This window comes from Oncorhynchus tshawytscha, linkage group LG21 (genome assembly GCF_018296145.1).
Source record: "Oncorhynchus tshawytscha isolate Ot180627B linkage group LG21, Otsh_v2.0, whole genome shotgun sequence".
Taxonomy (NCBI): domain Eukaryota; kingdom Metazoa; phylum Chordata; class Actinopteri; order Salmoniformes; family Salmonidae; genus Oncorhynchus; species Oncorhynchus tshawytscha.
In genome coordinates this window covers 13,574,862-13,600,054 of record NC_056449.1, presented here as the reverse complement: position 1 = coordinate 13,600,054, position 25,193 = coordinate 13,574,862, and the positions used below count along the sequence as shown (strand labels likewise).

Sequence of the window (25,193 nt, the reverse complement as noted above, 5' to 3'; positions counted from 1 at the left end):
ATTCTATTGGCGCGTTCTAGCATCATCTGCATATTTTCGTTAGGGAACGCATACTCTGTAAAGTGCACGTGCGCAATAATTCAATTCGTCTTTGCACTCCTTCTAAACGCGATTTTTAAAAACTTTTGCAAAGGGTAAAGTCCACAAAACGTAGTCCACTCTGTTCAAAACAGATTCTAGTTTTGGGAACAGAAAACGGTATTGAGATCAAATGTTTGATCGATGAAAACATTTGCAGAGTGTCGTCGAAATCCAGCTCGTTCCATCTTCCCCCACTGCCGGCCAGTGGGCTAAGGTCTTCCTATCACGACCATATTTGGTCATGAGTGGAAACGCCAAGCGGATGCTTCATTTTTATATATCCAGCGAAATATCTAGTCTGTGAAGCTGTAGTTTAAATCCATCACACATGTGAGTTGCTGCAACCAAAACTCCATGTATATCCTGACGGAACTGACGTTGGTGGAAATGTTGTTTATTTACGTTTACAACTATTAAGATTCGGCATCTGATAATAATAATAAGATATTATTTATTAGATCAAATAATATGATTATCATAGTTAATATTAGAGCAGAATAGTATACATATTTAGTTAAGACTAATTTCTAGCACGGCAAAATAACAGTTTTGGCAGGAAATGACGTTTTACGATAGACCGTCAATATTTCTTTTTGTATTCATTTAGATAGCAAAGTGTGCAACGTTAGACAACGTTGAATCCGACACTGTTGATGATTTAAACGTCGGATTCTGCTTATTTAGGCAAACACGAGAGGGAATAAGCAGTAACCATGTATGACCAAGATGAAGGTATTTCAGCTATTTTACATAATGTAGCCAGCTAGCTAAATTAGCATATAGGCTAATATATGGCGCCAGGAGCATCAACAAGAAGAGATGGCAAGCAAGTTTGCTAGCGCTATGTAGGTTGACTTGTTTGTTACATACCAAATATGGTTTCACCAAACTAAACACCTAAAGTTAGCTAGCTATAGCACACTTTCAACTAGGCCTATCTATATGAGCATCACATAATGACATTATGTGCAAAAAAAAAGCTGTCTTTGATATCTGCAGAGCTGAAATACCTTTCTTTGTGTCTATCAGTTGTTCTTCTGTAGAAAACTCCATGAACTAGATCCGGGGCCTAGGCTAACATTAAATCACTGTGTCTGCATTCACTTTGTTGATGTATTTTCCGTGATCTCTTGCAGATATCCAATACGATGAGGATGAGGATGAAATCACCCCCGATTTATGGCAGGAAGCTTGCTGGATTGTTATCAGGTAACATTATGCTCTCCCTACCTATCTCTCTTTTGATCATCATGGAGCATACACTATGCAGCTTGCTTATGTTCAAATAACACTATCTTCTCTGATGCACACTACAGTTCCTACTTTGATGAGAAGGGTCTGGTGCGACAGCAGCTGGACTCCTTTGACGAGTTCATCCAGATGTCTGTGCAGAGGATTGTGGAGGACGCCCCGCCCATTGACCTGCAGGCTGAGGCCCAGCACACCTCTGGAGAGGTGGAGGACCCGGTGAGTGACAGACAGGAACTTTCTGAAACGCTGCTCTATGTAGGGCCTCTCTGAGGGCACTCATTCATGGCCTGTTATTAATGAGCCTGTTGCTTTGTTCTATAGCCACGCTACCTGCTGAAGTTTGAACAGATCTACCTTTCCAAACCCACTCACTGGGAAAGAGATGGAGCACCTTCACCTATGATGCCCAACGAAGCCAGACTCCGGAACCTCACGTAAGTTGGCCCATTTGGAGCCAACATTTTATCACAATATATTTCTCGTGCATGTCATAGGCAATCTTTATTCCTGCCAGTGCCAACCAGGCTCACATATGTATTATACAGGTACTCTGCTCCCTTGTACGTGGACATCACCAAGACCATCATCAAGGAGGGAGAGGACCAGCTGCAGACCCAGCACCAAAAGACCTTCATCGGCAAGATCCCGATCATGCTGCGCTCCACCTACTGCCTTCTCAGCGGCCTGACGGACCGTGATCTCTGTGAGCTCAACGAGTGCCCGCTAGATCCCGGGGGCTACTTCATCATCAATGGCTCTGAGAAGGTAGAAGAAGAAAGAGCGAACAGGGGTGGAGGGTGGGATGTTCAGTTCCAGTCAAAATTTTGGACACACCTACTAATTCAAGGGTTTTTCTTTATCTTTACTGTTTTATACATTGTATAATAATAGTGAATACATCAAAACTATGAAATATGGAATCATGTAGTAACCAAAAAAGTGTTAAACAAATCCAAATATATTTGAGATTCTTCAAAGTAGCTACCCTTTGCCTTGATGACACCTTTGCACACTCTTGGCATTCTCTCAACCAGCTTCACCTGGAATGCTTTTCCAACAGTCTTGAAGGTGTTCCCAGATATGGTGGGCACTTGTTGGCTGCTTTTCCTTCACAATGTGGTCCAACTCATCTCAAACCATCTCAACTTGGTTGAGGTCAGGCGATCATTCCTTCACCTGCCCTGCGTCTCACAAAGACAAGGGGGTTGGAACCAAAAATCTCAAATTTGGACTCATCAGACCAAAGTACAGATTTCCACCGGTCTAGTGTCCATGGCTTGTGTTTCTTGGCTCAAGCAAGTCTCTTCTTCTTATTGGTGTCCTTTAGTAGTGGTTTCTTTGTAGAAATTTGACTATGAAGGCCTGATTCACGCAGTCTCTGAACAGTTTATGTTGAGATGTGTCTGTTACTTGAACTCAGTGAGCATTTATTTGGCCTGCAATTTCTGAGGCTGGTAACTCTAACTTATCCTCTGCAGGAGAGGTAACTCTGGAGATCTTCCTTTCCTGTGGCGGTCCTCATGAGAGCCAGTTTCATCATAGCGCTTGATGGTTTTTGCATCTGCACTTGAAGAAACTTTAAAAGTTCTTCAGATTTTCCATATTGACTGACCTTCATGTCTTAAACTTATGATGGACTGTTGTTTCTCTGCTTATTTGAGCTGTTCTTGCCATAATGTGGACTTGGTTAAATAGGGCTGTCTTCTGTATACCACCCCTACCTTGTCACAATACAACTGAATCTCTCAAATGCATTAAGAAGGAAAGAAATTCCACAAATTAACTTATAACAAGGCACACCTGTTCATTGAAATGCATTCCAGGTGACTACCTCATGAAGCTGGTTGAGAAAATGCCAAGAGTGTGCAAAGCTGTCATCCAGGCAAAGGGTGGCTATTTGAAGAATCTCAAATATAAAACATATTTTGATTTGATTAACACTTTTTTTTGGTTACTACGTGATTCCATATGTGTTATTTCATAGTTTTGATGTCTAAAGAAAAACCCTTGAATGGGTAGGTGTGTCCAAACTTTTGATTGATTGGTACTGTATTTCTGGCCTTGTTTGTTTGGGTACCAATGTTTCTTCAATACTTTTCACGAAGCACCTGAGAAACACACGCTTTTGCTTGAAGAGGAAGTTTTATTGATAACAATTGTTGTGTTTGGTGTGAAGGTCCTGATTGCCCAAGAAAAGATGGCCACGAACACAGTGTACGTCTTTGCCAAGAAGGACTCAAAGTACGCATACACAGGGGAGTGCCGCTCCTGCCTGGAGAACTCCTCGCGGCCTACCAGCTCCATCTGGGTCAGCATGATGGCCAGGGGTGGACAGGTGAGAAACAAACAACCTAGAACACCAAAATATACCCTGTCTGAATTTGCTGGCAAAGTTGCATTTAGGTTCTCTTTCCTCTGCTACTGCACCCAAATGTTGACTCTCCTTGTTTCTTTTCCCCCAGGGGGTGAAGAAAAGTGCCATTGGTCAGAGGATCGTGTCCACTCTGCCCTACATCAGACAGGAGGTGCCCATCATCATAGTGTTCCGAGCCCTGGGCTTTGTGTCCGACAGAGACATCCTGGAGCACATCATCTACGACTTTGACGACCCTGAGATGATGGAGATGGTAAAAGTTCTACATTTTAACTGACACATGAAACATACTCCCCCCTCTGTCTCATCGCCCACCCACACCTCTAATCTGATGTGCTGTGCTCCACCAGGTCAAGCCCTCCCTGGATGAGGCCTTTGTGATCCAGGAGCAGAACGTGGCCCTGAACTTCATCGGCTCTCGTGGTGCCAAGCCCGGTGTCACCAAAGAGAGGAGGATCAAATACGCCAAGGAGGTGCTGCAGAAGGAGGTGCTCCCCCATGTCGGAGTCAGTGACTTCTGTGAGACCAAAAAGGCCTATTTCTTAGGGTGTGTTTTTTTATTATGTTATATTAATGTAATAATCATAGAGATCCAATAATTCACCAGGTTTCTGTTGGAGATTCTATATGTAATTTTATGGTTATCACAGTATGATGTTACTGATTGCATAAAGACCAATATGTTGTTGTTGTGCTTGATGTATTAGCCTAACACAGTGTTGTATATTTGGGTCTGTTTGTAGGTACATGGTCCACAGACTGCTATTGGCTGCTCTGGGCAGAAGAGAGCTGGATGACAGGGATCACTACGGCAACAAAAGATTGGACCTGGCTGGGCCTCTGTTGGCTTTCCTGTTCCGAGGGTAAGGCCTGAAGGAACACCTCTACGAAGCTATGATTCACAGATGCAGGACTACTTTGTGCAAACCGCACTCCTATCCAAACTGAGCATTTGGTGAATATTTATGAAGTCAATGGGATACTAAGCCTGTAACTTGAATCAAGCTCTTTTTCATTTCTTTGGACGCTTTTAGAATGTTCAAGAACCTGCTGAAAGAGATCCGCATCTACGCCCAGAAGTTCATTGACAGAGGGAAAGACTTCAACCTGGAGTTGGCCATCAAGACGCGCATCATCTCCGATGGCCTGAAGTACTCTCTTGCCACGGGGAACTGGGGTGACGTCAAGAAGGCCCATCAGGCCAGAGCTGGAGTGTCCCAGGTAACAGTGCAGAAGACATCTGGTACACATTCCTATATAGTTTAGGCTCAGTTTGCCATTATGCTGCGACAAGATGATTGTTGTCATTCCGAACCAGAACTTTTTGTGTTCTTTATCATTAGGTGTTGAACCGCTTGACCTTTGCCTCAACCCTCTCCCATCTTCGACGGGTGAACTCCCCCATCGGTCGAGACGGCAAGCTAGCCAAGCCCAGGCAGCTTCACAACACGCTGTGGGGCATGGTGTGCCCCGCCGAGACCCCAGAGGTACGTTCAAAACCAACCCAAATGACATCTGTGTTCATATCAAGGGCTATTGTTGCATCATACCATATTTTAAGGTTGAGGTTACCCTCAAAGAATTAAGCTCTCCGTCAATTAAGGCGTGTCATTGATATGCTATTGTCCCTTCTTACTTTGTTCCTGTCTTTGTGCCTCCCTCTGTCTATCTGGTCTCTCCAGGGTCATGCTGTAGGCCTGGTGAAGAACCTGGCTCTCATGGCTTACATCTCTGTGGGCTCCCAGCCCTCTCCCATCCTGGAGTTCTTGGAGGAGTGGAGCATGGAGAACCTGGAGGAGATCTCACCTGCAGCCATCGCAGAGTTAGTCCAGCAGATGGCAGCACACTGCTCTTTATCAGTCCAGAAGATATCTAAGCGTTCTCAGTCTTTTATGCTGAGTGACTTGTATAGTTTGTCAACCTCTCTTATTTGCATTTTAACTGAATTTTTTTCTTCATTAATTCAACACTAACAGTGCCACAAAGATCTTTGTGAATGGCTGCTGGGTGGGAATACACAAGGACCCAGAGCAGCTGATGAACACACTGAGGAAACTGAGGAGGCAGATGGACATCATTGTGTCTGAGGTGATTTTTTCCCCCGGAATTTCATCTTTTCTAACATTTTCATTATTTATTATATTATTATTCATTTGAATTAACCTACAAACACAATATCCCTTATCCTGATGTGCTACGCCTGTTAACGCCTGTTTCTAGGTGTCCATGATCAGAGACATCCGAGAGAGGGAGATCCGCATCTACACAGACGCCGGGAGGATCTGTCGTCCTCTGCTGATCGTAGAGAAACAGAAGCTGCTGCTGAAGAGGAGACACATCGACCAGCTGAAGGAGAGGGAGTACAACAACTACAGTTGGCAGGACCTGGTGGCCAGCGGCGTGGTGGAGTACATCGACACCCTGGAGGAAGAGACGGTGATGCTGGCCATGACCCCTGACGACCTCCAGGAGAAGGGCGTGGCCTACTGTTCTACATACAGCCACTGTGAGATCCACCCCTCCATGATCCTGGGAGTCTGTGCTTCCATCATCCCCTTCCCCGATCACAACCAGGTACAGCTAAAAATATTACGCTCCTAAAATATTAAGTTGGCATGGTTGATTAGGTGCGGTGGCAATGGTATTGTCTATGACAAGACAAGGACATAAAACATACGTTTTTGTTTCAGTCTTGGTATACAGTATCACACGATTTGTCATTTATATGCCTCTGTTTTAAGTGTAATCTTATTAATGCCATTCCCCCCCATCTTTTCCCCTGTGTAGTCTCCCAGAAACACGTACCAGTCTGCTATGGGTAAACAAGCCATGGGTGTGTATATCACCAACTTCCACGTGCGGATGGACACCCTGGCCCATGTGCTCTACTACCCCCAGAAACCCTTAGTCACCACTCGCTCTATGGAGTACCTGCGTTTCAGAGAGCTCCCAGCAGGTGAGAACTGGAGCGCTGCAGAAGTAGCAGCCAAAAACACTCCTTAACTCTGACCTAAAGATTTATGCCATTTTCTTTTTTTAAGTTCGTTGAAATCCTCTCATTTGTGCCTGGTTTAGGTATCAATTCTATTGTGGCTATTGCGGCGTACACTGGCTACAACCAGGAGGACTCTGTCATCATGAACCGCTCTGCGGTGGACCGTGGATTCTTCAGGTTTGCGCTGTGATTTGAAGATAGAAATTTGCTGTGATCATGACTTTTAAGGCGGTGGTGTAATTAACGGTGTTTATTTCAGGTCTGTGTTCTACCGCTCCTATAAAGAACAAGAGTCGAAGAAAGGCTTTGATCAGGAGGAAGTCTTTGAAAAACCCACACGCGAAACATGTTCGGGTACGTCCTAGGCATCTTGGCATCTACAAGTATAGAAGTAATAGAGGAGTCGGCCAGAAAATCAGAGCCTACTATTTCCATCATCTCATAAAATGTTCCATTGGCAGCTTCCATTTAAATTGGCAGTCATACAAACAGAACTGCTCAGTGAACAATCCAATGCCCCTGCCTTCCCCCAGGTATGAGGCACGCCATTTACGACAAGCTGGACGACGACGGCCTGATAGCTCCCGGCGTGCGCGTCTCTGGCGAGGACGTGATCATCGGCAAGACGGTGACCCTGCCGGAGAACGACGACGAGCTGGACAGCACCAACCGGCGCTACACCAAGAGGGACTGCAGCACCTTCCTCCGCACCAGCGAAACGGGCATCGTGGACCAAGTCATGGTCACCCTCAACCAGGAGGGCTACAAGTTCTGCAAGATCAGGGTGTGTCCTGAGTCCTCTAGCTTCCCACAATAGGCATATTGTGACAAGTTGACAATGCATTAGTAGGCTGTAAAAATGACAAAACAAACCGTAATAAATTATCCCTGTTGGCAGCTCTACCTATTTGTCAAGTTTAGAGTAGGCAGGAAGGTCATCTGTAGAATGGGCAGGTTTGAGTTGAGTTTTACGAGCATGATTGCTTCCATAGAAGCAACAAGCCCGAGATACCAAAACCGAGTTGTTGACAGATTGACTAAATTAAATATGAGCTCCACTGGTTGAATATTGCACCCTCTAACCTTGGGCCATAAGGTTATGGAGCCTTATGGCCCAAATTGTGGCATGATTTAACTCAAACTCCATTTGTTTCTTCTTGCAGGTTCGCTCTGTTCGTATCCCCCAGATTGGTGACAAGTTTGCCAGTCGACACGGGCAGAAGGGTACTTGTGGTATTCAGTACAGACAGGAGGTAGCGTATTAAACACATGTTCCTCGTGCATAGTCTATAGGACTGCTCACTCTTAAGTAGATTACACAGTATGACATTGAGCCAGGAAATGTTTATCATGAAGTTTAGTCAATGGCCTAGAGACATTGTGTTTAGACTGAGCCTAAACATAAATAAAGCCAAAGGCCTCTTCAGAGGAAATGCTAAGTCAACCACGTCCCAGTAAATACTATAAAACTTATTTAGAGAGAACATGGAAGTCTCTGTAGAACGTGCAATATTCCTGCAAGGGGTTATGCCTTAGAAAACTGGAACCCTCACACAAGTTTTTGTAAGGGAACTATGTCCTTTGTTCCGTTTCTTTCCACAGGACATGCCCTTCACTTGCGAGGGAATTACCCCAGACATCATCATCAACCCCCATGCCATCCCATCTCGTATGACAGTCGGCCATTTGATCGAGTGCCTGCAGGGCAAGGTACCTGTCTAACTCCTCCCCCTACTTCATTTTAACTTGTGTTACTCCTATGTTGAGACCTCTGAAGAATGTGACAGTAAACTAATAAGGTACCTAGATTAAATATTTTAGAAATTACAAAGGTCAGTGTGAATTTGTTTGTTAAAGGTCAGACTTTTTGTCATGGAAATAAAGTATAGTGTATGGATGGGAGTTTTCTTGTTTTCACCCTCTTTCACCGTGTAGGTTTCAGCCAACAAAGGGGAGATTGGTGACGCCACACCTTTCAACGATGCGGTCAACGTGCAGAAGGTCTCCAACCTGCTGTCTGAATACGGATATCACCTGAGGGGCAACGAGGTCAGGACAACACCCTCCTTTACCATTCACATCTAACTTCCTTAGTAGCTATTTCACACGGAGCTATTTCACACTAGTCTGTCTATAGAGTACAATTAACGGGCCTCGTCTTTCCCTTCTAGGTGTTGTACAACGGTTTTACCGGCCGTAAGATTACCTCTCAGATCTTCCTCGGTCCCACATACTACCAACGCCTAAAGCACATGGTGGACGACAAGATCCACTCCCGGGCCCGAGGCCCTGTCCAGATCCTTAACAGACAGCCCATGGAGGGCAGATCACGGTAAGAATACTAAGAATGATTTAACGTAGGACTTGTTCCCTTTTATGGCACTATTTGAGTGCACTGGGCATGCATTCCTGGGCTTGTATTTGTTAAGCAACTTTAAGTAGGAGCTGAACTAGGATCAGTTCTGTCTTTTTAGATGATAATAAATGCACAGTGGGAGAGGGACCTGATCCTAGATCTGCACTTCTAGATCAGATGCTTTATGAATACAGGCCCTGATCTCGCCCAGTTAAATCTAGAATCCTTAATTGAAACAATAACCAAGCAGGCACCCCACCTCTGTTTTGGTAAAAAGCTGAGGGATGGGCCTGGAGAAATGTAACCACTGAAATTCATAGACAGAGCAATGGATGCAAGGACTGACCATCCATGATATCAACATTCTAGTTTTAACCATATTTTGAGGCAACAATAATGCAGTAAAACAAGGTTATATTTTGGGTTCTGATGGCGTACGACAGTTGAACTAAGCTCATGAGGTATTTCTAAGTTATATTCTTCAAGAAACAATAGCTATAAGTCAGTACTTTATAAGTCCAAAACTTGATTTAGTAACTGCAGATTGCCGCTTTAACTAACCATGCTCTCGTTTTGCACCCAGTGATGGAGGTCTTCGTTTTGGGGAGATGGAGCGTGATTGTCAGATAGCCCACGGCGCGGCTCAGTTCCTGCGTGAGAGGCTGTTCGAGGCGTCTGACCCCTACCAGGTCCACGTCTGCAACCTCTGTGGCCTCATGGCCATCGCCAACACCCGCACACACACCTACGAGTGCAGGGGCTGTCGCAACAAAACACAGGTACGGAACAACACCACCACCAGTCTCCCAGTTATTCCTGTTTATTACTTAGGCCGGCCTGTTCACATGTTGTTTATGTCCATTATACCTTTATTACTGTAACCAGAATGTCAATTCCAAATTCTAACTACAATACAGTATAGTGAAATAGATTTTAAAGTGTTCCAACAGGACTATAAAAAAGTCTTGCCTTATATAGCCTTAGTTTTGTGGAAGATTTATCGAATAAGATGTTTGTACAATGTAACCGTTTCCACCCTTTCTTGTCAGATCTCACTGGTCAGAATGCCATACGCCTGCAAGCTGCTCTTCCAGGAGCTCATGTCCATGAGTATCGCCCCTCGCATGATGACCAGTTAGGAGCACTACTAAACCCCTGTCCAGTCAACAGGAATGGAATTGTGTTGTAGGAATGTCGAGGACATCGCTTATCTCTTCAGTGGGAGAGATGGAGCCTCAGGAGACAAAAACTAAACGCAACAGTCAACTTGTTTTGACGCTAATGGTCAGGTCCCCACGATTTGTCTCGCAAAATTATTTTGGGCGTGATATCACTGTTTTATAACGGAAGGAACAACGTCTCGGTTGTTTTTGTCAAACTAGAATAAATAAAGGTTTGTTTTTAATTTATTGTCACACTTTCTTCATTCAGTGTTTGTATTGAGCTAGCTAGCTTTATGTGGATTTGAAAAACGGAGGTATATACTGTGTGTGTGTGTATGTATGTATGTATGTATATATATATATATGTATATATATATATATATATATATATATATATATATATATATATATATATATATATATATATATATATATATATAGTATATATATAGTATATATATATATATATATATATATATATATATATATACTATATATATATATAGTATATATATATATATAGTATATATATATATATATATATATATACTATATATATATACTATATATATATATAGTATATATATACTATATATATATATATAGTGTTACACTTCTGTGCAGACGTCTTGATCATATAATATCGAAATAGCCACAACTTGATGTCCATTTTGTATTTATTAGTAATGTAAAGCAAGTGTCCCATGGTAGTAACATCAGTGTTAGTAAACCATACACCAAAGTGAATACATCAAATACATCCTTAAGCTGAAAAACTAGCAACATTTTGGTAAAAGCAATGTCCACTGGCCCCTTCATTGGAGTCGCAGACTATTAGCAATAGCACCGAACGTGGATCTCTGCATTCCAACATAAATCCTCCTCTTTTTCTACGCCATTTCAAACTTGTCATTTCCTCAATATACCCTACAGTACATCCCCAGACATGCGCCGCTGTGTGGTTTGTTAGCTAAACCCGTGGTATATGAGCCCTGGGGTTATATGAATGCTAGAGAAAGCCTTGTGTCTGGTTAAGCCTGCCTGTCATTCCAGATCGCTCACTCCACACAATGGCTTTTGCAAAGGCATGGCTTTATGGCTTATCAAGTACCATGTGTTAAGGGAAAGAATGATTTGTGTACTTTTCAGGAGGTCAAATAAAAATAGTGTACGTTATAAATAAAAAGTGGAATCTCGAATGTAATGATTTATTCATATTCATTCATTTTGCAAGTTGTGATTTTAGTTATTTTTAGCCTGCATGTCAGTATGTTTCTGCCTTGGCCAACCATGATTGCCTTGAAATGTAATATTTTTGAGGTACCCAGGGTAAAAGTCTTTAGAGTAAATAAATTCACAAAAACATAGAAAACTACATCAAAGGAAGAGATGGTGGAAGAGTAAGGCAGATGTGAAATACTGCTGAGTTTGGTTGAGCATGCATGTGTGTGCGCACATACAGGAAACTGCCAAAATAAAGAAAACACCAACATAAAGTGTTTTAGTAGTGTAGGGCCACCACGAGCCAGAACAGCTTCAATGCACCTTGGCCTCGATTATACAAGTGCCTGGAACTCTTTTGGAGTAATGCGACACCATTCTTCCATGAGAAATTCCATAATTTGGTGTTTTGCTGATGGTGGTGGAAAATGCTGTCTCAGGCGCCACTGCAGAACCCCCCCGTGTTCAATTGGGTTGAGATCTGGTGACAGAAAGCCATGCAGGCTCATCAAACCATTGTGACCACTCTTGCCCTGTGGATGCAGGCATTGTCATCCATAACCATGGTAGCCAAAATAATGGAATGCCCAGCATTTTTATACATGACCCTAAGCATGATGGGATGTTATAATTGCTTAATTAAGCCAGGAATAATACCTGCTTTCAATATACTTTGTATCCCTCATTTACTCAAGTGTTTAAATTATTTTGGCAGTAACTTGCACATTTTAAAGATTGACTTGTGTGTGATGCCACTGACAAGAAAAATGTGTGTGAGGCCTCGATGTGTCTTGTGGATGTCCATGATGGTAACTTTCAATGTTGTGAGATGCAACGTTGATGCTTGTGCATAAACAGTATACTGAGTATCACTATGAAAACTATGACTTGTTATCAAATAACAAATCAAGTATAAATATGATTGATGCTAATAGTGAGTGTTGGTCCTCTTTCTCAGTCAGTGTACAGGTCTACTTGTGTCAGCGGTGGGATAGTTGGGGATGGGGGGGTTTGGGGCTGCTCCCTCCACTCTTGATCCTGCAGGAGCCGCCACTGAGTCCCTACTGTGCTGAGATGCCTTACAGCTCATCATCCTTGGTCACTGGAAGAGACACAGACAAGAACACGAACGATAAGTTCATTTATCAAAGAGGTAAGTGAATGTCTAGGGTATGGGTCCTTAACTGGTCCTGTTTATAATAAATAATAATACTTCATTTAATTGTTAAAAGCGCTTTCTCAGACCCAAGGTGCAAAAAAAAAAAACCATACAAATTATGACCAAAGTTGGGGAAGACCTGAATACTTGGATTGGTTTTCATCAGATTGTGTCACCTATCTAGCCCTGCTTCCTTTTTAGATCACTGGAAATGAAGGAGAAGTGCTTAGATAGGATCTTGCACGATGGAGAGTGTGCCTTGGAAAGGGTTTGTTGTTTTGAATAGCATCCATCATCACAGACCACCAGGGATGGGAGATCACCTAAAGGTAGACCTAACATTGTTATTGTGATGGGGTTTTCACTCAAACAACCAGGTTCTTTCCCATGGAGCAAAGCTTTAAAGGCAGGTCAATAAATTGCATGTGTCAACCCCAGTGACACGTGCTGCCTTGTCGAGGCAACCATCTAGCCCTGTCGAGAGCCAAGTGACGTGGGCCGAGCCAAAAGCAGAGCAGGCACTCCTAAACATGTCAGGACGGGATGGTCACCACGGGCTAGAAGTCACACACACATTGAATGTACGCATACATGCACAGACACACACACACACACACAGAATGTACGCATACAAGGACGCACATGTACAGACACAGCATCATGCAAACCTGAAGAGACAAAATCAATGTATAAATGGTAGACATGCCCTTTGGTGCCATGTTGTGTGGGTCTAGATTTAACATGAAACAAAGTAGAAATGCGAGTGCAATAGGACAGGGGTGCTTCAGTACCTTTCTTGACAGGGATGTCATCGATGGACTCCACCACGTGAATGGTGCCCACCGCTGAGGCCTCTCCCTTGGCGTTGACAGCGTGACACTCGTACAAACCCGCCTCTTCCTTGGTGAGCGGCGAGATCTGAAAAGCATGGCGACGGTGGTTATTAAACCTCAATGTGATTTTTAGCAGAACACATGATGTGGTCTGCAGTAAACAAGCAGCTGCAAGGGGACACAAACACAGCCTCAAACTCTCCCTTCCAGCCAAACTCAGCTCATTTCGACATAGCACGGGCGCCATTTCAAGTGTTCAGGATTGTTTGCAGTTGTATAACTGCTGTCCAGTGCCGGCTTGCACCTGTGTAGATGTTTAGACGTTTACTTCTCACAACTACAAACATCTACAGTGGAAGATGGCAAATTAAGAAAACATGGCAACGAATCATTGTGGAAGATAAATACTCTGAAATGAGATCAAGAAATTGAGAGAATTTGATGTTTGACAGCAGGGGAGCAGAATAGCGAGAGTGAAAAGACGGAAGACGGAAGAATAGATAGATATAGGTCTAACCACTGAACAGGGCCCACCAATGTTTTCTGTTCCTTTACTGAGACATTCAAGAAGGAGTTTAATTTCTATTCAACTCTCTGTTATGTAGAGGCTCTGAACAGAACAAGTCAATGAGGAGCATTGATGGACAACTTTGGAATATGCCTCAGGTAATATTTAAGCAATATGACATGAGGGGGTGTGGTATATGGCAAATATACTACGGCTAAGGGCTGTTCTTAAGCATGATGCAACGCGGAGTGCCTGGATACACCCCTTAGCCGTGGTATATCAGCCAAATACCACAAACACCCGAGGTGCCTTATTGATATTATAAACTGATTAGCAACGTAATTTGAACAGTAAAAAAAAAATGTTTCTCATACCGTGGTATACCACTGCTTTAAGCCAATTAGCATTCAGGGCTCGAAATACCTGGTTTATAATTATAAATAAATTGCATAAATAATGTAATGTCAGCTATCTAATACATAGTAACTCTTCCACCCTATGCTTTAATTTTCCCTTTATTAACTCTGTGTGGTCTTTGAGGTATTTGACTGATTTGTGTTTGTGGGGGAAGATCCACAAGTCAGTATGACAGCAAAAATATTTCAAGTAGTGTGCATATCTGTATGTTTATGTGTGTGTGGGCTGGTTGGACTCACCAGGACCCAGCCGGTGACCTCATGTTTCTCAGGTCCTCCACGGGTCTGAATGGCTAGGTTGTCTCTGTCTCCTGGAAGCAGCTCCATTCTCTGTTTTCCGTCGGTGACCTGGGAAAACAACCGTTAATGTAATAACTTACTAATCAAATCAACTCATTAAAAGCACACAATGTGTGTGCAGCTGTGAAACTGAAAACGTTTGACGCTTCAGCTAATACACTTCACGAGGCAACCAACTTAATCATGTTATAGTAGGTTTCAGTAAATTGCCCAATGTTATTTCAAGTCATCTAAAATCACATTCTCTTTATATGACCTAAGCTCAGACACTGACATTTACAGCTATAAAAACACATGACATAAGCAAAGAAAGCAAAGGCTCATCTGGGAAATCAGTGGGCCACAAGAAAGTCTTGGTATGGAAAGATGGATGTAACTAACACATGACATGTTCTGTTGGATCCAAACCATCCATCTGCAGTTGTTTTTTATCGAGCTCACTGACATGTTTTTCCTCTCTCTCCCCTCAAAGAGACGAAGTGTGAGAACCAGCTGGAGGTGAGTTTGGCCTGTTTTGGTGTGTCGAAGACATTGAAGGTCACTTAATTCCAGAGAGAAATGCCAGGGTGGTTGTGGGTTTGATTCCCACGGGGGCGTCAGTATGAAAAGGTATGCACTCTGGATAAGAGCGCACCTGCTAAATTAGTCAAATGTAAATGTTGTAACATATTTTGGCCTTTCTCTCTCCTTCACTCTCTCTCCCCGTCTCTCACTCATCAGTTCTGTCTCCGTCTCCTACTCTTCCCCCTCAATTTTATCTCCCGCTCTCCCCTTTCCCATTATTTCCCTCCCCCTTCCCCTCTCCCTCCCTATCTGTGGGGAATTTGAGGCAAGCTGAAAACTGTTCTTCAGGAGGCCCGGACATTACTTTCTCCAGGCTCTAGTCCTCTACAGTAGATAGGACCTAACCCGGGCATAGTCATCACCTTCACTCTAACAGCTCAGTGTTCAACACTATAGTCCCATCCAATCACTAAGCTAAAGACCCTGGGATTAAACACCTCCCTCTGCAACCTGGACTTCCTGATGGGCCAACCCCAGGTGGTGAGGGTAGACAACAACATATCTGCCATGCTGACCCTCAACATGGGGGCCCCTCTGGGGATTTTTTTTTCTTCTCACCCATCTACACAGAATGCTCCATAATGACAAAGTGAAAACAAGTTTTTAGACATTTTTGCAAATTTATTAAAAATGAAATACAGAAATATCAAATTTACACACCCCTGAGTCAAAACTTTGTAGAAGCACCTTTGGCAGTGATTACAGCTTTGAGTCTTTCTGGGTAAGTCTCTCAGAGCTTTCCACCCTTGGATTGTAACAACATTTGCTCATTTTATTATTTTCTAAATTCTTCAAGCTCTGTCAAATTGGTTATTGATCATTGCTAGACAACCATTTTAAGTTCTTGCCATAGATTTTCTAGTAAATGTAAGTCAAAATTGTAATTCAGAAACATTCACTGTCTTCTTGGGAAGCAAGTATAGATTTGGCCTCTTTTAGGTAATTTCTTGCTGAAAAGTAAATTCATCTACCAGTGAACCAGGTTTTGCCTGTGCCTAGCTCCATTCTGTTTAATTTTTATCCTTTAAAACTCCCCAGTCCATAACAATTACAAGCATACCCATAACATGATGCTGCCACGACTATGCTTGAAAATATGGAGAGCGGTACTCAGTAATGTGTTGTATTGGATTTGCCCCAAACATAACACTTTGTATTCAGGACAAACATTTAATTGCTTTGCCACATTTTGCAGTATTACTTTAGTGCATTTTTGCAAACAGAATGCATGTTTTGGAGATTTGTATTCTGTACTGGCTTCCTCCTTTTCACTCTGTCAATTAGGTTAGTATTGTGGAGTAACTACAATGCTGTTGATCCATCCTGAGTTTTCTCCTATCACAGCCATTAAACTCTGTAATTGTTTTAATGTCACCATTGGCCTCATAGTGAAATCCCTGTGGTTTCCTTCCTCTCTGGCAACTTAGTTTTTTTCTATTTAATCCTTCTGATATAATTTTTAAATTGTTCTACTATTTCTCTTTTGTTCTCTCTCTGCATTGTAGTGAAGGGCCTGAAAGTAAGCATTTCACTGATAGTCTACACCGGTTGTTTATGAAGCATGTGACAAATAAAATGTGATTTGATTTGATTAGGACCATGACAGGCCCACTACCTACTGTAATTAAAACATAATGGGGCCCCTCCACTACAAGAGAAAGAGGAATGTGGTTGCTAAGCTCACCCTTAATTCCTCAAGTTCTGCTATTTAAGGTGTGTGACTGGCTATTTAAAGGAAAACCCCTAACACCAGTTACATAGGCATTGATTGCTAAATAGGTCAGATTTAACAGGTCAAGGCAAATCTCTAATCTATGGGCTCCATTCGAACAAAGCAACATTCTGTTGAGCTGTGAGAGTGTGGGCGTTTGTGTTAATCGAATCAATTAAACCATGCTTACAATGTTCAAATGTATCAATTCAAACCCACACTCTTTCAGTGCAGGAAGACTTTTTTGTTTACCACCAAAACTTCCAGATTTCCATCATGATTATATCTGTTTTCATATTAACCTCTTATGTCCTGTGCTATTGTTTCAGTGTCAACAATCACGCGCTTCATATCCTCCATGGTCATATCTCTTTCATCCATTATGTCCTCAACTATAGAGCCCAAATCAACATTCAGTTGAAGTGGATGTATGAATATCTAGACATAGGAAAATACATGAACAACCTACCGTATGTACAGTTATTTGGACCGTCATACTAAACTATACATGGGAGTGATTCTGGTACCTGTGTAGAAGTGTTTTCTCAAAGCATGGGGCGATTGTCTTTTCTTTCGTACCATAACCTAGAAAAGTGTTGATTCAAATTTCAATTGAACATGTCCTATTGACCTCACCGTTGGACCTTCTGGTACCTTCTTCCAGGTGATCACAGGGGTGGGGATTCCAATGGCCTCGCAGCTCAGGTAGACCTGAGAGCCTGTGACATTGTAGACCTCACCAGGGGCTGTCACAATGACAGGTGCTATAGAGGAGGAGGAGAAGAAGAAAGGAAAAAAAGGTGAGACAATTGAGTGGATTTATTATCTCCTTCACATCAACCTGTAACATGTATTTTTACCTTGGGCGGACTCAGAGAGAGCTCTGGTGTTATCCCCTGGGACAAGCTGGTACAGTATGGAAATGTCAGAGCAGGAATTCAATGTTCGTGTTCTGATTGATGCGTTGTATAAATGAGTGAGCGTGTTACAAATGAACAGATGCTCCAGTCCTTTTAGCCGTTCAGAAAATAATTCATGTGAATCTTACAGTAAGTGGTGGCACTGATATAACATGGAACACATCAAGGAGTTTGGAGTTAATTCTGTTAGTTAGGAATTTGGTGAAATATTAAGCATACTTTCTCCCTTCGATTTTCTCATGCCAGTAAGAATTAGTTGAAAATGACCTCTGTTTGGTTTCTCAATATGAACCTGGACATTACTGTAATTGCCTTTGAAACATTGGGACAGGCTTTATGCTGACTTGCACCAATTAAAACTCTATTATTAATTCTGAAAAACAAAGCTGGTAATCTATTTAGCTCAAACAGAATGATCTGTCATTTCTATGGGTCAAGAAAATAATTTGTGCAATTACATCACACTTCTGGCACGTAATACTTTACATGCGATCCACAAGTGTAGACAGAAATGTAGCTTTACTGGAATGTTATTTTAGTTATGATGAATAGGCTTTGAATGACAAGGGTTGCAAAGTAAGGGCCGCTTTAGAACAATGTTATGATGAAACAGCTGACCTATGGAAGATTGACTATGTTGTCTTTTCAATGCTCTATACTCCAACCCAAGGAATGGATATGATATGATAATTAGGATCATAAATAAGCACTGACTCATATACAGTTAAAGTCAGGAGTTTACATACACTTTTACCCAATACATTTAAACTCAGTTTATCACAATTCCTGACATTTAATCCTCGTAAAAATTCCCAGTCTTTGGTCAGTTAGGATCACCACTTTATTTTAAGAATGTGAAATGTCAGAATAATAGTAGAGAGAATGATTTATTTCAGCTTTTATTCCCAGTGGGTCAGAAGTTTACATACACTCAATTAGTACTTGGTAGCATTGCCTTTTAATAGTTTAACTTGGGTCAAATGTTTCGGGTAGCCTTCCACAAGCTTCCCAAAATAAGTTGGGTGAAGTTTGGCCCATTCCTTCTGACAGAGCTGGTGTAACTGAGTCAGGTTTGTAGGCCTCCTTGCTCGCACATGCTTTTTCAGTTCTGCCCACAAATGTTCTATAGGTTTGAGGTCAGGGCTTCGTGATGGCCACTCCAATACCTTGACTTTGTTGTCCTTAAGCCATTTTGCCACAACTTTGGAAGTATGCATGGGGTCATTGTCCATTTGGAAGACCCATTTGCGACCAAGCTTTAACTTCATGACTGATGTCTTGAGATGTTGCTTCAATATATCCACATAATTCCCCCTCCTCATGATGCCATCTATTTTGTGAAGTGCACCAGTCCCTCCTGCAGTCCCTCCTGGGGGTGCAGTAAAGCACCCCCACAACATGATGCTGCCACCCCCATGCTTCATGGTTGGGATGAAGTTCTTCGCCTTGCAAGCCTCCCCCATTTTCCTCCAAACATAACGATAGTCATTATGGCCAAACAGTTCTATTTTTGTTTCATCAGACCAGAGGACATTTCTCCAAAAAGTACAATCTTTGTCCCCATGTGCAGTTGCAAACCGTAGTCTGGCATTTTCATGGCGATTTTGGAGCAGTGGCTTCTTCCTTGCTGAGCGGCCTTTCAGGTTATGTCGATATAGGACTCGTTTTACTGTGGATATGGATACTTTTGTACCTGTTTCCTCCAGCATCTTCACATTGCTGTTGTTCTGGGATTGATTTGCACTTTTCGCACCAAAGTACGCTCCTCTCTAGGAGACAGAATGCGTCTCCTTCCTGAGCGGTATGACGGCTGCGTGCTCCCATGGTGTTTATACTTGCGTACTATTGTTTGTACAGATGAACGTGGTACCTCCATGCGTTTGGAAATTGCTCCCAAGGATGAACCAGACTTGTTGATTTCTTTTGATTTTCCCCTGATGTCAAGCAAAGAGGCACTGAGTTTGAAGGTAGGCCTTGAAATACATCCACAGGTACATCCCCAATTGACTCAAATGATGTCAATTATCCTATCAAAAGCTTCTAAAGCCAGGACATAATTTTCTGGAATTTTCCAAGCTGTTTAAAGGCACAGTCAACTTAGTGTATGTAAACTTCTGACCCACTGGAATTGTGATACAGTGAATTATACGTGAAATAATCTGTCTGTAAACAATTGTTGTAAAATGTACTTGTGTCATGCACAAAGTAGATGTCCTAACGGACTTTCCAAAACTATAGTTTGTTAACAAGAAATTTGTGGAGTGGTTGAAAAACAAGTTTTAATGACTCCATCCTAAGTGTATGTAAACTTCCAACTTCAACTGTAGCTAGAGGCCCCTGTTGTTTTGAGTTCCGGTGAAATTTACTGTCACCAGTTAAGTAAGGTCAACAAAATCCTCCCCTGAAACCACAGCCCTAGGCCTAGTCAACTAACCTGCAGAAAACAATAACAACTTGGAGTGGAGAGAGGAATGTTGGCCTTGAATTTGAACCTAACGTTATGTTCACCTTGACCTGTCTGAGAGCCTAAAGGGTGCAGCTTAAGTGGTGGTCTGACCTTGCCCTGTTGTATATGTGGGGCCTTTCCTGTGGCACAACTTTTTCTGGCAGCTAGCCAGGTTTTTTTCCATTCTTTTTCCACGTCCTGAACCCTTTCGCCTGCCTAATCCAGAGCCGGCATGCAGTTATAATTAATCATGTGAAGGTTCAGTGAACTAGACACTGCTGGCTTTGCTTTAAACCAACAGGGCCTGTCTGTGTGTTTGTAGGCGAGACGCTGCTGTTTGATCGACAGTCATCCTCCTTTATAAAATGTAAAATCTCAGACATGTCTGTTCAGGGCTATATGTTCTACAGAGAGTGCCACCGCAGAGTGGAGACAACGGCTTTCAGCTTGTTCCGTGGCTGGCATTAGATCTGGTTGTTTTGGAAGGGTTATAGAGATAGAGGATGATGTGAACCTTGTCCACACCCAGTGGACAGTGCCACAGATCTTCCATAGTTCTCAGTTCTTCTATCCAGTAACTAGACAGTAGTCTGATCAAGACCATTTAGAATCAGTTTAATATATGAATGAATTTGGATTAATACATTAACATTATTTGCATTGTGTAAATGGTTATTGATTATGCCAGAAAGCGTATAGCAAGCATATCACACTTAAAAATAAACATAATACCTCTTACTGATCAAGGGGAAAGATTAGTCAAGATGAAAGTGACACCAACATGTAACACCAAAATGTCATGTCTAGGCCCCTTGGTGAACTATTGGCTATCAGGTCAGAATGTATTTGATATGGATGAGAATTATTGTAGCGTGATACACCAAATCAAAACAGTTTTTCCAAAATATACAGAGTTCAATGTCCACTAAACTACTACTGCGCTCTATATAATAAGTGGACCGTTATCTGCCGTTCCCCCCATTCTCACCTGTTGAGCATTTTCCTTTATTCAAGATCTTGATTTCAGGCTTCTCCTCGTTCACCGCTTTCAGGCTGGCAACTTTCAAGTCGCAACCAGTTTTATAAGTCACCCCATCGGAGCCACACACTTCGTAGTTGGTTTTGCAGGCGCAAACGCCGAGCTTTGTCTTTCTGTCCTTTTCGCTCTTTATGCACTCCAGTCCAGAGGCGCAACGCTTGGCTGTGGCTCCGCGCCCCCCACATGGTTCCCCGGCTCCATACGCGCAAAGTGAACAACAACCGCAGGAGTCAAAAATTGTGCCAGACTTGCAGCCCTCCTTTGGTAGAGGGTCGCACAGGCTGGGTTCACACGTGCCACAGGTGCGCGGCACACGGTCCGCAGATGCGGGCGCAAGTGACAACGATACCGCCACGGCGAAAAGCACCAACATGTTGATGTTGAGTTTATAGTGGTGATTCTGTATTGCCATGGCTGTCTCATACAGTGTAAAGCACTGTACAGTTCTTATTAGCGATTTTGTTGAAGCTCAACCCCGCCCCCAAAATCCCCTCCTTTGACTTCCATGTCTCCATAAAAGTTTTGGTCTAAATCCCCATTTTAAATTGACTTTGCAATGAACCAAAAACACCACAGTTAATACAAAATAATGTTTTATTTTACTGAAGTAACTTCAACCCAATTACTTCAACTTTTTGAACACATCTGATATCAGCGATTTATGGATGACATAATGAGATTCACATTCAATAAATAAACATTTTGTGCAATTTACACTGGATGTTCAAAGTACAAATCTACTGATCATCCATGACTATGGTGGTCATCTTAAATACATTTCTTGCACATCGTTTGCCAGTTACAATGTCAGTCAAAGTTGCATTGCCAGTTACATTCCCTAATCACAACACCAAGTTATCCTGGGTAGAACAGGGAGTGGTTGCCTTTCAAAGTAAGCATGCACATACATGTTACAGTATACACCAGTCACATAGATATATTGATACTGACTTGGTTTGTTAGATATGGACGTGTTGGATATGTCTGATTTTCTCTGATGGACCATCACTCCTTGTCTTTGAGAGATACAGGGTGTACAGTGCAGGCGTTTGTGCCAACCCAGTGCTAACACGTGATTATTCAGCTAATCATTAATACCTTGACTGGCTGAATTGGGCGAAGGGGCTTTAGGGTTGATTTAGGATTGAAAGTCTTTTATCCACTATGAGATGGAAAACTGTTTTGACTTGATGTATTTGGAAACGAAGGAGGAAGCAATATCTCTGTAAGCCGTGTCTGAGTTGGAGCACGTGGATGGGATGTGGCACAGCCTCCGGAAGCGAGGCGAGCGCAGGAGCAGATTGTGTCCCAGTCCCACCCAACTGGAGGTCAACCAGTACAGAGTTATAGACTAGAGAATAGAGAAGAATGAAGAGGCCAAAAGGATAGTGTGTCAATCTTTGGCATTCAGCATAGACAAATAAGCAGGGTTTAATTCCGTACATAAAATAAAATTCAACTGGAAGCGAGGTTCATATGGGTAGCCCCTCAGAATCATATCTGAAAAAGCATTCGAAACATCACCCTACTAGAATAGATCTAACTAAACCAAAGAGGTAACTGGAGTTAGGGAGACAGAGGTGTGGCTGAAGTATTTTGTTTCAGAGCTAGTGGGAGGGTGTTAACATAGGGCTGGCTAGGGAAATGTGCTAGCTGTCTGTTAATCTACAGGGGAAAGTGGTGTGGCATGTTTAATAGCTTTTGTGATGAAATGTTGTTGAAGGCTAAAATGTTTCTGGTTTGTGGTTGCGTGTGCAGACAAGCATGCAGACTCGCATGTGCATACATGCAGATATATGGACACGCACGGATGGACTCACAAACAGGCACGAACACGAAAACGTATACGCACGCATGCAAACACACACATAAACTTACTGAGGGCACGGTGGCAGCTATGGGCATCATCACCAGAGAAATCCCTCTGACAAAGTTGGTTACATACTTCTGGAACCTGGATGCTTTTTTCCTCCGCAGAGAAAATACTGGACAACACAGAAACCAGACGTAATAAGGTCAACGTCTCAATGTTCTCATTCCTAGTGGGAAATACATTCTGTATTTTCATGGGTCAGTGAAGGATGCAGAATGACCAAATTAAAATCCAAAACAGATGTGTCAATCACATACAGTAAATCTGAACCAGGGCGCCAGGTAGCCTAGCGGTTAAGAGCGTTGGGACAGTTACCGAAAGGTCGCTGATTTGAGTCCATGAACTGACTAGTTGAAAAGTCTGTCCTTGAGCAAGGTACTGAACCCTAATTGCTCCTGTAAGTCGCTCTGGATGTGAGCATCTGCTAAAATGTAAATATAAAAATGTTTTAGCAACCCTATTCATATTTTTATCCTTTGCAAACATATCACAGTAGATCATCTTTAACAGTATGTTCTGTCCTAGCCTACGTTTTGTTACACTAAAACATGACACTCCACCCCTGAAATCCATTGTGAGTTTAACACAGCTGAAAGCACAACAGGTGAGGAGTTTCCTCTTGTAAAACAAAGGGGGGGGGGGTCTGAATACTGGGTGGATCAAAGCTCTCCTCTAAAATGTTTCCCTATTGTGTGTCTAATGGAGCTGCTGCTCAAGCCAGGGTGTGTTAGTTAGACCAGGGCCTCACCTCTGAGGAACAGGTTGATGACGCCCAGGGAGACAAGTGGAGTCATACAACGTCAGGTTGAAGAACCATAGAGCGCCACCTAATGTCAGCTCTGTCTGCCACACTGAAATAATGACAGTATTAATCAATTAATATTTTAAATATTTCATAGTCAGAATAAAGCAGTACAAATGTGATTATGTCTCTTGTAGAAGATACAACAGCCTTGATTGTGAATTGATTGATTGATTAAGTAGGTGGGTGAGTGTGGAGGTTTACCAGTGGCGTCATCAGACACCCCCAGGCTCAGGATTGGCAGGGCCAATAAAAGGTCACTTTAAAATGTGCAGTTTTGTCACATAACACAATGCCACAGATGTCTCAAGTTTTAAGGGAGCGTGCAATTGCTGAGTGCAGGAATGTACACCAGAGCTGTTGGCAGAGAATTTAATTTTCATTTCTCCACCATAAACCACCAACATCGTCTTAGAGAATTAGACAGTACGTCCAACTGGCCTCACAACCGCAGACAATGTGTAACCCGCCAGCCCAGGAGCTCCACATCCGGTTTCTTCACCTGTGGGATCATCTGAGACCAGTCACCTGGACAGCTGATGAAACTGTGGGTTTGCACAACCGAAGAATTTCTGCACAAACTGTCAGAAACCGTCTCAGAGAAGTTTGTCTGTGTGCTCATAGTCCTCACCAGTGTCTTGACCTGACTGCAGTGGGAAAATTCGCACCTTCGATGGCCACTGGCATGCTGGAGAAGTGTGCTCTTCGTGGATGAATCCTGTTTTCAACTGTATGGGGCAGATAGCAGACAGCGTGTATGGCATCGTGTGGGCAAGCAGTTTGCTGATGTCAAGGTTGTGAACAGAGTGCCCCATGGTGCCGGTGGCGTTATGTTATGGGCAGGCATAAGCTTTGGACAACGAACACAATTGCATTTTATTGATGGTAATTTGAATGCACAGAGACACCGTGATCAGATTCTGAGGCCCATTGTTGTGACATTCATCCGCCGCCATCACCCCATGTTTCAGCATGATAATGCATGGCCCCATGTCGCAAGGATCTGTACACATTTCCTGGAAGCTGAAAATGTCCACTTCTTCCATGGCCGGCATACTCACCAGACATGTCACCAATTGAGCATGTTTGGGATGTTCTGGATCGACGTGTACGACAGCGTGTTCCAGTTCCCGCCAATATCCAGCAACTTCGCACAGCCATTGGAGAGGAGTGGACAACAT

The 25,193-nt window shown here is 42.8% G+C and overlaps 2 protein-coding genes and 1 pseudogene across 3 annotated transcripts; 1 reads left to right on the top strand and 2 right to left on the bottom strand.

Annotated features, from left to right (window-relative positions):
- Positions 1-645: 645 nt before the first annotated feature.
- Positions 646-10,462, top strand: LOC112220984 (DNA-directed RNA polymerase II subunit RPB2). Of its 2 annotated transcripts, none has more exons than XM_024383015.2 (24): positions 646-813; positions 1,218-1,290; positions 1,398-1,548; positions 1,654-1,766; positions 1,878-2,097; positions 3,509-3,667; positions 3,795-3,959; positions 4,057-4,253; positions 4,450-4,569; positions 4,741-4,927; positions 5,050-5,193; positions 5,389-5,528; positions 5,683-5,794; positions 5,927-6,280; positions 6,494-6,662; positions 6,782-6,878; positions 6,961-7,055; positions 7,235-7,485; positions 7,865-7,954; positions 8,304-8,411; positions 8,637-8,750; positions 8,873-9,033; positions 9,641-9,836; positions 10,107-10,462. In XM_024383015.2, exons 1-24 carry the CDS (start codon positions 795-797, stop codon positions 10,194-10,196), a joined length of 3,525 nt encoding a protein of 1,174 aa, XP_024238783.1. In that variant the 5' UTR covers positions 646-794; the 3' UTR covers positions 10,197-10,462. The 2 variants fall into 2 exon arrangements, with proteins under 2 accessions (XP_024238783.1, XP_042159049.1); XM_042303115.1 differs by having other exon boundaries at positions 806-926.
- Positions 10,463-10,879: 417 nt separating this feature from the next.
- Positions 10,880-21,781, bottom strand: LOC112220985 (insulin-like growth factor-binding protein 7). The gene is made up of 5 exons (XM_024383016.2): positions 21,287-21,781; positions 17,569-17,696; positions 14,598-14,705; positions 13,392-13,518; positions 10,880-12,543 (listed from the first exon to the last, which is right to left on the bottom strand). The coding sequence occupies exons 1-5, from the start codon at positions 21,747-21,749 to the stop codon at positions 12,521-12,523; spliced, it is 849 nt and encodes a 282-aa protein (XP_024238784.1). The 5' UTR covers positions 21,750-21,781; the 3' UTR covers positions 10,880-12,520.
- A 718-nt stretch (positions 21,782-22,499) lies between these two features.
- Positions 22,500-24,699, bottom strand: LOC112220530 (annotated as a pseudogene).
- Positions 24,700-25,193: the final 494 nt, after the last annotated feature.